General features: G+C 40.6%; 1 protein-coding gene and 1 gene segment (V, D, J or C); one reads left to right on the top strand and one right to left on the bottom strand.

Moving 5' to 3' along the window:
• The window catches only part of LOC130277220 (T cell receptor alpha variable 38-1-like), an 82,211-nt gene that overhangs the window by 14,234 nt on the left and 51,130 nt on the right, over positions 1-16,847 (top strand).
• On the bottom strand, positions 15,542-16,474 carry LOC130367483 (olfactory receptor 10G2-like). The gene has a single exon (XM_056569936.1). It carries the CDS (start codon positions 16,472-16,474, stop codon positions 15,542-15,544), a length of 933 nt encoding a protein of 310 aa, XP_056425911.1.

Here is a 16,847-nt window from a genome sequence, read left to right as displayed (position 1 = left end):
AGTGTAGTCCAGGACTATGTTCTGTACTTGGAAATTACAAATAAAGGGGTTCTACGGTGCTTACACACCTTATCCCCTATCCAAAGGATAGGGGATAAGATGCCTGATCGCAGGAGTCCCGCAGCTTAGTCCCACACGCCGCCGGCCCTGTAGTCGCCCGTAATCAGAACCGGAGCGAACATGCTTCGGGGACTGATTACAAACGGGGTGCCGCGTGCATGATCACGGGCGTCCCCAGCTGCGGGATTCCCGCGATCAGGCATCTTATCCCCTATCCTTTGGATAGGGGATAAGATGTGTAAGCACCGGAGAACCCCTTTAATGGCTTATTCCTGCCCCACTGGCCTTTATTGATGTCTTCCTATTTGAATATAGAGATAGATCTATCAATCAAGGCCAGTAGGTCAGGCAGAAGCCACCTGGGACCCTTGTACAATCTGTACAAGACTATTAGGCATTCTGGAGAAAAATTGTTTTCCCAGTGTCAGGAAGGTTGGTCTCAGTCACTGGTCATAGGTTTTCCAATAGGATAATGACCCAAATATTCAGCTAAAAACACCCAAGAATGGCTAAGAACAAAATATTGGACTATTCTGAAGTGGCCTTCTATGAGCCCTGATCTGAATCCTATCCTTGGAAGGAGCTGAAGCATGCAGTCTGAAGAAGGCACCCTTCAAACCTGAGAGAGCTGGAGCAGTATTTTATGAGTGAGCCAAGATACCTGTAGATGAGTGCAAAAGTCTCATTGAGAGTTACAGAAATCACTTGATTGCTGTGACTGCCTTTAAAGGTTGTGCAACAAAATGTTAGGTTTAGGGGTTCGGCAAAGTTTCATTTTGTGAACCGGCAAGAAAATAAGCTGTAAAACTTGGCTAGGATCACCTGTTCAAGTAGTTTTAAAGCACTTTTGAGGAAAAGTTAATGTCAAAGTTATGCCGATGTGCGCCGACCCATGGTAACTAACAGCTTGTTTAAAAACACACTGCACAAGCAGGCAATCGCATACTAGTGGGAGTTACAGTAGCCAGCGGACAACAGGACATCTAGCACAGGAGGTTTAACTTCCTCACTGATCCCTGTCTGATTCATTTTATCAAACATGAGTTTTTCCACATTGCTGGCTATCTTGTTTGCTTAGGGGTGATGAACTACTCTCTCTGTTGCTACACTGGAAGGAGGATAAGACAGAAAACCCATGGCAAACCCAGGGCAATTTCTGGCCAATGGTCTAATCTGGTGACCCAGAAGTCCATGGGGTCTTGGCTCAGGATGTCTGCCAGGGAAGGGAAACATCATAGGTATGCATCAACCTGGTTGTTCAGGTTGTGATGTTTTTCCCTATCATGATAATTCAGGTAAGAGTGAAATACTAGATGTAAAAACTTTGTCATTATGTACTCTATCGTGCTGCTCCTACTGCCTCTTGCAGGTATAGTGCTGACAGAAGGATTGGAGCATTAACTCAGGGGGGAGCAGAGAGTGGACCCCTTCCTCAGGTGTTTAGTGTGGGAAAGCCATAACAAGCTGTCTGTATAGCTCCTCCCTATAAAAATGCAATTTAGCCTCCTTCTTGAAAGGTGAAAAAAAAATCCCTCATTCTGGCTTTTTCCCGAGGGTCTAAGAGTTTGGCTATCCAGTACTCATCTCTTTTCTTCATGCGCACAATATGTCACTGCTCAAGCAAGAAAGCATACAGCTCACCATTCTTGAAAGCTTTTCCGAGGACCCTGCTTGTTCCTCCTCTATCCCATACTGCCAGGGTTGGTCCTCATGGTCCTCGTTGTCATCATCACTGTGACCTTGTGTAGGTTTCCCATCTCCTATCCCTTCGACGGTCCCACTTTCTCATTTAACTCCTCCTCAAGAAGAACTTCTATATTACTGCCAGACAGTTTTGAACCTTACTCCCTCCTTCCTGAAAGGGGTACTCCACCACTAGACATCTTATCCCCTATCCAAAGGATAGGGGATAAGATGTCAGATCGCGGGGGTCCCGCTGCTGGGGACCTCCGGGATCTCGGCTGCAGCACCCATCTCAACGGCTTCTGGCAACGCTGGAAGCTTCGGGTCCCGACCATGCGAGCGAAAGAGTGTGATGTCACGACTCCGCCCTCATGTGGCGTCACGCCCCATTCCTCAATGCAAGTCTATGGGAGGGGGCGTGATGGCTGTCAAGCCCCCTCCCATAGGCTTGCATTGAGGGGGCGGAGTGTGACGTCACACGGGGGCAGAGCCGTGACATCACAACGCTCCGGCCCCGTGATCGACAGTAATCAGACCCGTAGCGAACACGCTCCGGGGACTGATTTTAACGGGGTGCGGCGTGCAAGATCACGGGGGTTCCCAGCGGTGGGACCCCCGCGATCAGGCATCTTATCCCCAATCCTTTGAATAGGGGATAAGATGTCTAAGTGCCGGAGTACCCCTTTAATCATCATGTTAATTTTTTCTCTAGAAGGAGTTTCTGTGGCATAACATTACTAATTCAACTGTTGTCCTTGCTGACAAATCTTGTTGCCTCTTCAAAAAGCTTGAGCATGTAACAGATGTTTTTGATTAGCTTCCAAAGCCTCAGCTGAAAGTCACACTGGCTCCAAAAATTGCCTTGTCTCCTGCATTAGAAAGTCTGCCACTGCTTTGCGCTGCTGGTACAGGCAGTCCAACATGCTGCTGTATACAAGTGCTGCTGTTTCTAAGTGCATTGGAGAGATATTGCAGGAGATAGTCAGGAGGTTGGCTGGAGGTGGCTACACTCAAAAAAAAAAGGTAAGATTTTATTTTTTGAATTTTTTCTCCTATTTAAAATGGCAGACTTGGTTCTGTGCATGAATTGTTGTGCATTTATTTCAGGTTCCAATCTTAGGAGGTTTGGATGCTGCCAGATCTGTAGACAGTTCTCCTTACTGCAGCAGGAAATAGCATTTTTTGAAATCTGAGATGCTTAAATTAACTGTTAAACAAACTCAGACTGGGACTGCTGCAATTCCACTGCCACAGAGGACCCCTAGAAATGTCAGATGGGTTACTGTTGGTTCGGGAAGACTTAGAGTTGTGGATAGAAGACATGTCCCACAGTCTGTGCGTCTCCGTAATTCATTTGCAGCACTTTCAGAATGTCAGGGCAACATGGATATTGGCTCAAGCTCAGAAGGTGTGGAACCATCGACTCCTATGTCTAATGTATACAAGACTGCAGCCAAGGACAAAAAAGATAAAGTAAAATCTAAAAGGAAGCAGCTGTTGCTGGGTGATTCAATTATAAGAAGTGTGGAGCTTAAGGAAAATGGTTTTGTGAGATGTCTCCCGGGAGCCACTGCTAGAAGAGATAGAAGACGTATTCTTAATATTGTTAAGCAAGCAAAGCAGGAAGGGGAAGTTGATGTTCTTGTCCATCTAGGGACAAATGACCTGGCTTGCAATGAAGTTTCAGAGGTGAAGGAATCTTTTATCACACTTGGTAATGATGTACAGGATTTTGCATCCACTGTTTCATTTTCTGAAGTTCTGCCTGTGCATAGCGTTCAGCATGATAGGCAGAGGCACATTAAAGAGTTCAACTTATGGCTTAGTAAATGGTGTCAAGAGCAAGGATTTGGCTTTGTGTCTCATGATAGCTCTACTTGGAATAGAAAGGAACTGTACAAAAAATATGGTTTGCATCTTTCTCTCAAAGGAACAAATGTACTCAGTGAACAATTCCAAGAATTTGCTAAGGAGTATTTAAACTAGGAAGGGGGGGGGGGGGGCAAAAGAGTGAAAATCCATGAGTCCAATTGCCCCCCGAAACAATGCCCAAACATGTAATTAGCCCAGAGGTTAAGAAATGACAAGCTCAGAGTCCTGTCTACAAATGCCCGCAGTCTAGGTAATAAAATCAATGAACTTGGGTCAATAATGGCATCTGAGAATGTAGATTTAGTGGCTGTTACTGAGACATGGTTTAATGAAAGGAATGACAGGGACATATGCATACCAGGGTACTCTTTATACAGAAGAGACAGAGAAGGCAAGAAAGGAGGAGGAGTGGCCCTATATGTGAAAGATAGCATAAAATATAACCCAATACAAGTTAGTGAGGCAACCACAGAGTCAGTTTGGGTTACGTTGCAGTTTGGTAATCATGCAGTAACTCGTGTAGGTGTGATATACAGACCACCTGGCCAAGTTAAAGGAGTAGATGATCTACTAGTTGAAGAAATATCTAAAATGACAATGAAAGGAGAAGTTATCATTATGGGAGACTTCAATCTTCCGCATATAAACTGGAAAACCAAACTAGCTAGTTCTGCCAGGAGTACAGATATTCTAAATTCCCTACCGCGATTATCTCTACAACAAGTGGTTGAGGAGCCAACGCGGAAGGAGGCCATTTTGGATTTGGTGTTCACAAATGGGGATTTGGTATATGATGTTATTGTTGGCGAAAGCTTGGGATCTAGTGATCACCAATCAGTGTGGTTTAATATGAGAACAGTGAAGAAGTCACACCACACAAAAATAAAAGTCTTAGATTTTAGAAAAACAGGCTTTTCAAAAATGAGATTAGTCATAAATGAGTCCCTATCAGACTGGAACAAATTACATGGAGTTCAGGAGAAATGGGACTACTTAAAATATGCTTTATTAAAGGCAACAGAAAATTGCACTAGACTTGTCAGTAAAAGCAGAAAAAGGAAGAGACCACTGTGGTACTCAGCAGAAGTGGCCAAAATCATAAAAAACAAAAAACTAGCATTTGGTAATTATAAAACAACCCAGAGCAATGAAGATAGGGAAACCTACAAGACTAGGCAGAAAGAGGCCAAGCAAGTTATAAGAACTTCTAAAGCACAGACAGAAGAAAAACTAGCTCAGTCTGTGAAAAAAGGGGATAAGACATTCTTCAGATATATAAATGAAAAAAGGAAAATAAAACAAGGTATAACTAAATTAAAAACATAGGAAGGAAGGTATGTAGAAGAGAACAAGGGGCTAGCCGACTGCCTTAATGAATACTTCTGTTCAGTTTTTAAAGAAGAAAAAGAAGGAAAAGGACCTCTATTAGAGAGGGAAACTAAGGAATCGTTTGATGCATGTGTCTTTACAGAGGAAGAGGTTCTACGTTTGCTTTCTAAAGTGAAGACAAATAAATCACAGGGGCCTGATGGGATACACCCAAAATTATTAAAAGAGTTTAGTGGTGAGCTAGAAAAACCGTTACAGATTTGTTTAACCAATCAATGGTAACAGGAGCCATCCTGGAAGATTGGAAATTAGCAAATGTTGTGCCCATTCACAAGAAAGGTAGTAGGGAGGAATCAAGCAACTATAGGCCAGTAAGTCTGACATCAATAGTGGGGAAATTAATGGAAACTCTACTAAAGGATAGGATTGTGGAACATCTAAAATCCCATGGATTGCAAGATGAAAAACAACATGGGTTTACTTCAGGGAGATCATGTCAAACAAATCTTATTGATTTTTTTGACTGGGTGACTAAAATAATAGATGGCGGAGGGGCAGTAGACATTGCATATCTAGATTTAAGTAAGGCTTTTGACACTGTCCCACATAGAAGACTTATCAATAAACTACAGTCATTGAGCTTGGACTACAATATTGTTGAGTGGATTAGGCAGTGGCTGAGTAACAGACAACAGAGGGTTGTAGTCAATGGAGAATATTCAGAGCACGGTCTTGTCACCAGTGGGATACCTCAGGGATCTGTACTGGGACCAATATTGTTTAATATCTTCATTAGTGATATTACAGAAGGTCTCGATGGTAAGGTATGTCTTTTTGCTGATGACACAAAGATATGTAACATGGTTGATGTTCCTGGAGGGATACGCCAAATGGAAAAGGATTTAGGCAAACTAGAAGAATGGTCTGAACTCTGGCAACTGAAATTTAATGTGGATAAGTGCAAGATAATGCACCTGGGGCGTAAAAACCATCAGGCAGAATATAGAATATGTGACACAGTCCTGACCGCAGTATCTGAGGAGAGAGATTTAGGAGTAATTATTTCAGAAGACTTAATGGTAGGAAGACAATGTAATAGAGCAGCAGGAAACGCTAGAAGAATGCTTGGATGTATAGGGAGAGGTATAAGCAGTAGAAAGAGAGAAGTGCTCATGCCGCTGTACAGAACACTAGTGAGACCTCATTTGGAGGATTGTGCGCAGTACTGGAGGCCGTATCTCCAGAAGGATATAGATACTCTAGAGAGAGTTCAGAGAAGAGCTACTAAACTAGTACATGGATTGCAGGATAAAACTTACCAGGAAAGGTTAAAGGACCTTAACATGAAGAGACAGAGGGGATATGATAGAGACTTTTAAATACATAAAGGGAATCAACACGGTAAAGGAGGAGAGCATATTTAAAAGAAGAAAAACTACCACAAGAGGACATAGTTTTAAATTAGAGGGGCAAAGGTTTAAAAGTAATATCAGGAAGTATTACTTTACTGAGAGAGTAGTGGATGCATGGAATAGCCTTCCTGCAGAAGTGGTTGCTGCAAATACAGTGAAGGAGTTTAAGCATGCATGGGATAAGCATAAGGCTTTCCTTCATATAAGATAGGGCCAGGGACTATTGATAGTATTAAGATTATTGGGCAGACTAGATGGGCCAAATGGTTCATATCTGCCGACACATTCTATGTTTCTATGTTTCTAATGTTGAGTTACACCCTGTTGGAATGTTGCAAATTAGGTGTTGTTGAGGAAGACCATTTTGGCGCTGTAGGTCAAAGAGGGCATATTTAAAAGCATACAAACGGCTAAACCAAATTCAAATGTTCCTGCACTTAGTCACAATTTCTCAAGAAAAGTTTAGCACATGTGCCATACAAAGGAATGTGTAATGCCACCTAGATGCAGGAATTTTATGATGTTTGTGTCATTATCAGCGACCACGTTTCCATGTCAGATTGAGAGTAGAGAGCCAGTATGAAACTTCCTATGGCAGACAGGGAAGCCTATATTGCCCATACTTAGAAGATGATGTAATACAGCATGGTAGTGCTTGACTTTGAACTTTTGAATAGAGAGGTGAGAAGGGGGAGGGTATGCTATGCTCTTTCCTGTGGGCAGATGCAAGATGTCCATGGAGAAGGACCCGGATGAGGAGTAGGGTAGGTGCCAAGTGAACTAGATCGTAGCATTCATGAGAGTATCACTTCTATTTCTTGACCTTGTTTCAGTAGAGCCTCATTCTACAGGATGCTGACCCAGTGGGTAATAAAAGACATGTATTGTCCCTGGCCATAGCTACTACTTCAGGTATCTACTGTGGCACACACTGTGCTACACATTGACAACTGCATAGAAAGGCCCACTATCTCCGCCTTATGATTTTGCAAAGTGGGGATGACTTTGTTTTTTAAATTAATGGTATGTCTAGGTTGGGCACACCCCATCAGTTGCCTAAAGGCTGTGTAGTCAACAAGATGGTACGGTATCACCCACATCATTGACAACTTAGCCAGGTGCAAATTACGGTTCACAACAAGAGGGTGACTGGGCAAATACTGTATAACACTGATGAGAACAAAACAGAGAGTGCACTGCCTTTGGAAGAGGCCTGATTGCTAGACAACTGAGAGGGATCTGATGGAGCAGCAGCAGCAGGGGCAAGGTTTTCCTCACATTGTGGGGCATCTCAACTGTCCCATGATTGTCCCTTGTGATGCCACTCTATGTGCCTGTGTAGAGACGTAGATCCTATGCTGGTAGCCTGGCAACTGCTTACTTTCTGTTTGCTTTTCAATATGTATTTTGGTGAGCCCAGGTAGAAATACTGTATGTTTGACTAAACCCAGAAAAAAAAAAAACTTAAGATGGCTACTCTGTGTTCACTCCCAATGCTTTTAAATGCGTAGTTATGTTAAACCCAGGTAGAAACACTATGGGGGAGATTTAGCAAAACATGTCCAGAGGAAAAGTTGCTGAGTTGCCCATACCAACCAATCAAATTACTTCTTTCATTTTTGAAAAGGCCTCTAAAAAATGAAAGCGATCTGATTGGTTGCTATGGGCAACTGAGCAACTTTTCCTCTGGACTGGTTTTGATAAATCCCCTACTATATGTTTGATTAAACACAGGAAAATACATGTAACTTAACCTTAGATGGCTATTCCACATTCACTCTCAATGTTTTTGAATGGGTAGCTATGTTACACCAAGCTAGAAATACTGTATGTTTAATTAAACCCCAAAAAATTTGCTTGATTGTATTAAGAAGGCTATGCCACATTCACTTTCAGTGCTTTTAACCTCCAACCCCCACCCCCCATTGTGACATCATACTGCTCCATACCGCATGGCCCCCGGCTGGAATAAAAAAACAGGGACCACAGCTAATAGCCTGAAGCTGCCACTGCAAGGCTATTAGCCCTTAAGATCCTGTGACTAAAGCCGATCACATGACCTAAAGCCGGCAATTCAATGTTGCCGGTTTGTTGCTATGGGTGATCGGGTTCACCGTGGGGTAATCGTGAAGTCCAGATCACCTTACATGACGTCCGGAGGGTACCAACCTGCCTCCGGTCTTCTCTCTTTGGCTCCAGCCTGCTTTGGCAAGCTAAAGCAACATAAGGCAAAGAAGTGTTAGGAATCGAAAGATTCCATGTTATAGTCCTCTATGGGGACTAAAAAAAAATTTTTATAAAAATAATGAATGTGTATAATCCCTCCCCCTAATAAAAGTTTTAATCATCCTTCTTTTCCCATTTTATAAATAAAATAATGTAAAAATAAACATATGTGGTATTGCCATGTGCGTGCGTAAAAAATATCAAAGTCCAGAATTGCGCATTGGTCACTTCATATAGTAGAAAAAAATTATAATAAAAAGGGATTCAAAAGTCCCTTCAAAACCAAAATGGTACAGTTAAAAACTACAGATCATGGTGCAAAAATGAGACCTCATATAGACCCATATAGACCCTGTAGATAGGGGATAAGTTAGTTTTGGCTGAAGTTCTCCATCAAAGTTTTTTTTTTTTTGCACTCTCGTTTTTTCCTCCCTGCTTTCTAATAGCCATAATAACGCTTTAAATTTTTATAACTACAGACCCATATGAGGGCTTGTTTTTTGTGTCACCAATTGTACTTTATAATGACATCACTTATTTTTCTTCCAAATCTACAGTGAAGCAAAAAAAAAAATAAAAAAAAAAATATATATATATATATATATATATATATATATATATATATATTTGTGGGGCAAAAAAATTTCATTTTGCAAATATGGGGGCATCCACCTTTAGGTAAAAATGTGACATTAACTTTATTCTGTAGGTCCATATAATTAAAAGGATACCCAAGGTATATATATATTTAGTTTAATAGTACTACTTTTAAAATTTTTGTACTAAAATTAGTATGCTTAACATTTTACTCTTCTGACCCATATTACTCTTTTATTTTTCCATATACAGGAATGTATGAGAACTTTTTTTTTGTGCTGTGATCTTTAGTATTTATCTTCTCCCATTTTTGTTTTGATGGGACCTTTTGATAGCTTTATATAATTTTTTTTCCCTATATGAAGTGATAAAACATACACAAATCTGGAAATGGGTATTTTTTTTTATTGTTTTATTTTACCATTATATTTTAATAGTTCAGACATATATGCACGCAGTGATACCATATATGCTCATGGTTATTTTTGTTTACATTATTTTATTTAAAAAATTGGAATAGGGCGGTGAATTACATTTTAACTGGGGAAGGGGCTTATTCACGTTTATTAACTTATCCTTTTTTTTTCTTTTTAGATTGCATACATTAAACATTGCTGTGCCATAGCACAGCATTGATTAGTGTTATCAGCGCTCCATTAGTTCTGGCTGCTGAGGCTGCCTCTACTATTAAAGCGCCAATCAGACAAGCCGAAAGGAAGTTACGAGAACTCCGCATGTCTTCTCAGCATGATTGGGACCCTGTGATTTCATTGTGGTGGTCCGATCAGCTCCAGTGGGCTATCAAGCATAATTTTTTTCTCGTTGCACCATGATCAACTTATATACAAATTTCATTTTCTGAGGTGAATGGAGGTGAGTTCCTTCTTAGAAATACTCCAGTATTGCTCAAAAGGAAGGAGACCATCTCCAAAGCTCAAAAAATGAAATTTGCATATATGGAACAACTTAACAGATTTTTCCAGGTAAAGTGTATCCTGAACTATTAAGCGGTATATTCAGGTTATTGGCTGTGATCCTGCTGTCAGTTTCCCTTTAATACATTTGTCATATCTTTGGCTACCCATGCACCACACACTGGAATGTACACGAACTTCGAGCTGGCATAGATTTTGCTAGAACTATTTAAAATGTCTACTTAAAATTATAGGAGATCAAAGCCATATGGGTGAACGTGGTACAAAAATAGCAAAAAAGTTGTATATTTCTGTGCAAATATGGTATGCACAAAAATGTTTTACTTTTACTTAACTTTTTGTCTGCCAGAAAACTGGAGTAAAGACCTAAATACATTCCCCACATGTACAAATAATACAGGAAGTGACATATGGTGCTTTTGTATGGGGCCATATTGATGCTGTCCAGAATCATAAGTTTATTTATATAATAAGCTGCATTTGTGTACTATGAATGAAAGACTGACCTTGTTTTATAAAGCTGTCCCACTTAAAACATGTTTATACATGGACACAATCAACAATATTATCAATTAACGGATACAATGGCAATCTAGTCAAGTTTTTTCATGCTAGGAAACCATGAGGAATGCCCCTAAACTATGATAACAAATATCTTTACTTTTGACGTGTACAATATTTTTTTTTATTCTGTATTTCTTTTTATTTTAGGTTATGTTTACAAATTATGATTTTGTTTTAATATTCTAGCAGAAATAAATAAAAACTGTAACATGGGGGGCATTCATCATTGTAGGTGTAAGTGACACTCCCGTGTTATCATTGTCTTGTTGGAAGGTAAACCTATTGCCAGCATGAGATCCAGAGAACTCTAGTTCAGGTTTTCAATAACAATATCTCTGTAACACCGCAGGAGAAATGCTAGCACAGGCTTCCAGTATCCGTAGTTTCAGGTGCTGCTTAATGGGCAAAACAAAAATTGGAACAGGACCCCCAGTTTACGCAGAAGATTTTGTTCAGTGATGAGGCAAACTTTTATGTGAATAATGAAGTTAACAAACAAAACCACTGCTATTGGTCTGACACTCACCCACATTGGATAGATCCCTCCAAGACTGTTGGAACACAAAAATTGATGGTATGGTGTGGTATATGGGGTACAAAGATAGTGGGGCCATTCTTCATCAATGGAAACCTCAAGGCTACTGGATATGCGAAATTGCTACATGATGATGTGTTTCCCTCTTTATGCACTAAAGCTGGCACGTTCCCTGACTTTTTCCAGCAAGATGGTGCTCCACCACATTATGGGTGTCAGGTCTGAGCATTCCTAGATGAACAGTTCCCTGGAAAGTGGATTGGTCATCGTGGGTCCGTTGAATGGCCCCCAAGGTCTTCCGATCTAACCCCCTTAGACTTTTATCTTTGGGGTCATCTGAAGGCAATTGTCTATGCTGTGAAAATACGAGATGTGCAGCACCTGAAACTATGGATACTGGAAGCCTGTGCTAGCATTTCTCCTGTGGTGTTGCTATCAGTGTGTGAAGAGTGGGAGAAGAGGGTTGCATTGACAATCCAACACAATGGGCAGCACATTGAACACATTTTAAAGTGGTCAGAAACTTGTAAATAACTCATGAAAGAATAAAGTTACATTAAAACCAAGCACATCATTGTTTTTCTTGTGAAATTTCCAATAAGTTTGATGTGTCACATGACCCTCTTGAAAAAAACAAAAGTTGGATTGAAAATGGCCAACTTCAAAATGGCCGCCATGGTCACAACCCATCTTGAAAAGTTTCCCCCCCTCACATATACTAATGTGCCACAAATAGGAAGTTAACATCACCAACCATTCCCATTTTATTAAGGTGTATCCATATAAATGGCCCACCCTGTAGATCCTTTCATCTTTCAGAGGATACTCCCTCTTTGGGGTCCTATACAGATAGATCTTTTTGCCTCTCGCTTCAATCATCAACTTGAGTGGTAGATTGGTCTTCTGATTCTACCTTTAAGGCTTTTTACTTTAGACCTCAATCTCACATTTCCATATCTATATTACCTTCTAATGTGTAATATTTTATTTTATCACCAACTAGCTGAGTACTCGGTGGTGCCCGATTTTTCCTACCTTATCCTTGTGGGGGAGGAAAAGCAACAAAGGAGGAAGCTTTTGTCCTCATATCCTGTTCCTAAATCCTGACCCCATATCCCCTCCTCATATGCCGACTCCAAATCCCCTCCTCATATTCCGACCTCATATCCTGTCCTCATATTTTGTTCTCATGTCTCGACCCCATATCCTGTCCCCATATCCCGTCCCTATATTCTGTCCTCATATCCCGACCTCATATCTTGTCCCTATAACCTGACCTCATATCCCATTCTCATATTCCATCCCTTTATCCCGACCTCATGTCCCAACCTCATATCCTGTCCCCATATCCCGTCCTCATATCCCGACCTTAAATCCGTCCTCAAATCCCGTCCCTATATCCCGTCCCTATAACCTGACCTCATATGTCATTCTCATATCCTGTCCTTATATCCCAACCTCATATCCTGTCCCCAAATCCCATTCCCATATCCCGTCCTCGTATCCCGTCCTCATGTCCCGCCCTCATATCTCAACCTCATATCCCGACCTCATATCCCAACCTTCATATCCCGACCTCATATCCCAACCTCATATCCCAACCTCATATCCCGACCTCATATCCCCTCCTCATATCCTGTTCTCATATCCCATTCTCGTATTCCGTTCTCATATCCCGTCCTCATATCCCGACCTCCTATCCCGATCCTCCTATCCCGTCCTCATATCCTGTCCCCATAGCTAATCCTCATTTCTAATCCTCATATCCCATCCTCAGGTGGGGCTGCTTTGTAGTAAAGATATTGTAAGCTAAAAATAAAAGGGGTGTGGCTTGCCAGCCGGACTGACGCATTCACCAGGAGATGCAGAGCGGAGCTTGTGGAGTAAGGCACCAGAAGTCCTATATACTTGCATGGGACTTGAAACAAAAACCGCATCTTTCACAAATAGGGGCAGGTTAAGGGTAAATGTAACTATTATATATTTTTATTTGACATATAAGTAACATGTGACCAAGTATTATCAAAATATCTCCAGCTATTTGGAAATTATGCAGTAAAATTTATTTCCCATAGACTTGCATGGGACTTAAAATAAAAAAACCAGCTCTCACAAATGGGGGTGGGTAAGTGTTAAATTACCTATCCTATGTTTGTTGTTGACATATAAGTAACATGTGTACCAGGTTTCATGTTAATTTCTTTAGCGGTGTGGAAGTGATGCTGGAACATACACACACATAAACACACACGTTGAGTTTTATATATATTGACTAGCTGACTACCCGGCATTGCCCGGTTTTTCCTTCCTAATCCTTCTTGTGGAGGAAAATCAACAGAGGAAGCTTTTGACTTCATATACTGTCCTCATATATTGTTGTCATATTCCAACCCCATATCCCATCCTCATATCCTGTCCTCATATCCCAACCTCATATCCCGTCCTCCTATGTCGACTTCCTATGCCGACCTCCTATCCTGACTTCCTATCCTGACCTCTTATCCTGTCCTCCTATCATGTCCTCCTATCCCGTTCTCCTATCCCATCCTCCTATCCCGTACTCCTATCCTGTCCTCATATCCCATCCTCTTATCTCGACCTCCTCACACGACCTCCTATCTCGACCTCCTATCCTGACCTCCTATCCCATCCTCCTATCTCGACCTCCTATCTTCACCTCCTGTCCTGTCCTCCTATCTTGACCTCCTATCCCGACCTCCTATCCCGACCTCCTATCCTGTCCTCCTATCCCGTCCTCCTATCCCGTCCTCCTATCCCCTCCTCCTATCTCGACCTCCTATGCCATCCTTTTATCCCGTCCTCATATCCCGTCCTCATATCCCGACCTCCTATCTCGACCTCCTATCTCGACCTCCTATCCCGACCTCCTATCCTTACCTCCTATCCCATCCTCATATCCCATCCTCATATTCCGTCCTTCTATCTCGACATCCTATACCTCCAGCCATATGGAAGTTATGTGGGAACATACATTTCCCATTGATTTGCATGGGACTTTAAACAAAAACCCGACCCTGACAAATGGGGGTAGTTAAGGGTTAAATTAACTATCCTATATTTTAAGTGGACATATAAATAACATGTGGCCAAGTAATATCGAAATATCTCCAGCCGTTTGGAAGTTATGCAGTAACATATATTTCCCATAGACTTGTATGGGACTTTAAACAAAAACCCCGCCCCTGGCAAATGGGAGTAAGGGTTAAATTACACATCCTATGTTTGTTGTTAACATATTAGTAACATGTGTGCCAAGTTTCATGTTAATATCTTTAGCCTCTTGCACATGATGCTGGAACATACACATACACACATACATACACACACACACACACACACACACATTGGGGGATTTTATCAAAGGATTTAGACTGTTTTTTCCTTTCTAAATTTGTTGCACAGAAAGTCCCAGTCTAAATATGTGCGACTTTTTTGCGACTTTTGCTCTAGAGGATTTTTAGAACATGATGCATTCTAGTCTATTTTAGACTGAAATGCATTGGAAAATTGAATTTATCAAAAGCGACTTTTCTGCGACAAGTCGCATCGGCTGAAAGTACGCCGAAATGTCAGACCATGTTGGAGCAGGTTTAAATACAATCTAAAGCATAGATCCTGAAGTCAGTGCGCAGAATTTATCAAGAGCTGTGCGCCTTTTGATAAATTAGGTGCACAATAGACCAGCCAAACCCTCTGTAGTTTGGTCTACATTGATGCGGGACATAGACAGCTTTGATAAATATCCCCCATTGAGTTTTTTATATATAGATTGTGTTAGCTTTAAATTTGCAATGCCTCCCATCTGATATAAAATTGGTGACAGAAAATATTGATTTTATGAAGACGGGAGGCGAGCATCATGTCTCCGTTTAACCCATCCCTATACTATTTTCTGTAAATTTCTATTTTAGAGTTCTAGAATCAGACCTTCTGGATGCTGACATCAACCAAGATGTTTTACTACCTTGTTTCTGAGTTTATCTGTTTAACTTCTTTCTACTACGTTCCCGATGAATTTCTACTAGTTCGGATGGATAGTATTTTATGTTCCTGGTTCCTGATTTGCACTTTGAAAGAAGAGGAGTCAGTCAAGATGGCAGTTTATATAGACTATGCTTGTTCATGATTGGATGCATCAGCCACTTGTTACCACGCAGATTCCAGTTTTTTTCTCTATATGTATTCACTGAAATATATTTAATGTCTATCTATTTGAGCATTAAAGAGAGATTAATGCAATTATACTCACTTCACGCCTTCATATAATCAATATTTTCCGTCACCAAAGTTCGGAAAATCACCGATTTTTATCTTTCTGGCTTCTTCCATTTGATTCTTTTTAAAGATGCCTTCACGTCATTGTTTCTAAAAGAGTAAATAATGGGATTTAACATTGGAGTTACTAGAGTATAAAACACAGCAATTGATTCTTCTATTACATAGTCCATCGAGTTAGGACTCAAATAAATAAATACAGGCGGACCATAGTAGAAAAATACTGATATCATGTGTGACGCGCATGTGGAGAAGGTTTTCCGTCTACCTTCAGAACTTTTGATCTTCAGAATTGTGCTTATTATATGGGCATAGGATATCAAAATCATGATAAAACAAAGTAAAGCAACAGCCCCAATGTTAGTGATTATTATTGCTTTGTTTAGAGTAGTGTCTGCACATGCAAGTTTTAACAATGGGATTACATCACAAAAAAAGTAGTCAATCCTATTTGGACCACAAAAGGGGAGACGGAAGGTTAATGTTGTATGTATCATTGAGTGAAGAGATCCAGTGAACCAAATACCAGCAGCAAACCGCCTGCAGAGCTTCGAGTTCATGAGGTAAGGGTAATGTAACGGACGACAAATTGCCAAAAAACGATCATAGGCCATGATGGTGTAAAGGAAGCACTCTGTACTTCCAAAAAAGTGAAAGAAATACAACTGGCTGATACATCCTTGGAAGGAAATAGTTGTTTCATTTTGTACAAAGTTTGTCAACATTTTAGGCAATGTAACTGTAGACAACCAAATGTCTAAGAAAGAAAGGTTAAGAAGAAAGAGGTACATGGGTTTGTGAAGGTGAGGATCTCCTTTTACAACTAAAATTAGGAGAACATTCCCCAAAAGTGTACACAAGTAAATGAAGGAAAATAACATGAAAAGTGGGATTTTCATCACTTCAGGGTGGGGAAGACCAATGAGGACAAACTCTGTCACCGAGGAAAGGTTCAAGTGCCTCATGTCTTTTTTTTTAAATTTATTTCAAAATGGGACATTTCATTACTTATCAAACATGGCAGATAATATTTTATCAACTAAATCACGTTGGTCATGAATACATAGTCATATTTATAATAGTATCATATAGAGTTGTTCATCTGATGTTCTGAAGAAAGTGAGGTACCTCGAAGCTCTCTGAGTGGTTCTCAGCCTCCTTGAAACTTCCAAAGTCTCTCCAAGTTATACTTTCAGTACAGAAAAGGTGCAAAAAAATGAAGATATAGATAGAGAGCTCTGAGTATGTCACCACATATGAAGAAAGAAAGAAAATAACATGAAACATAGGGTTGCCTTTTATTATGTTTTTTCTCCCTGTACAAACAGCTTTTTTAGT

The sequence above is a fragment of the Hyla sarda genome, chromosome 1 (genome assembly GCF_029499605.1).
Source record: "Hyla sarda isolate aHylSar1 chromosome 1, aHylSar1.hap1, whole genome shotgun sequence".
NCBI classification, from domain to species: Eukaryota; Metazoa; Chordata; class Amphibia; order Anura; family Hylidae; genus Hyla; species Hyla sarda.
This window is presented reverse-complemented; position numbering and strand designations above follow the sequence as displayed.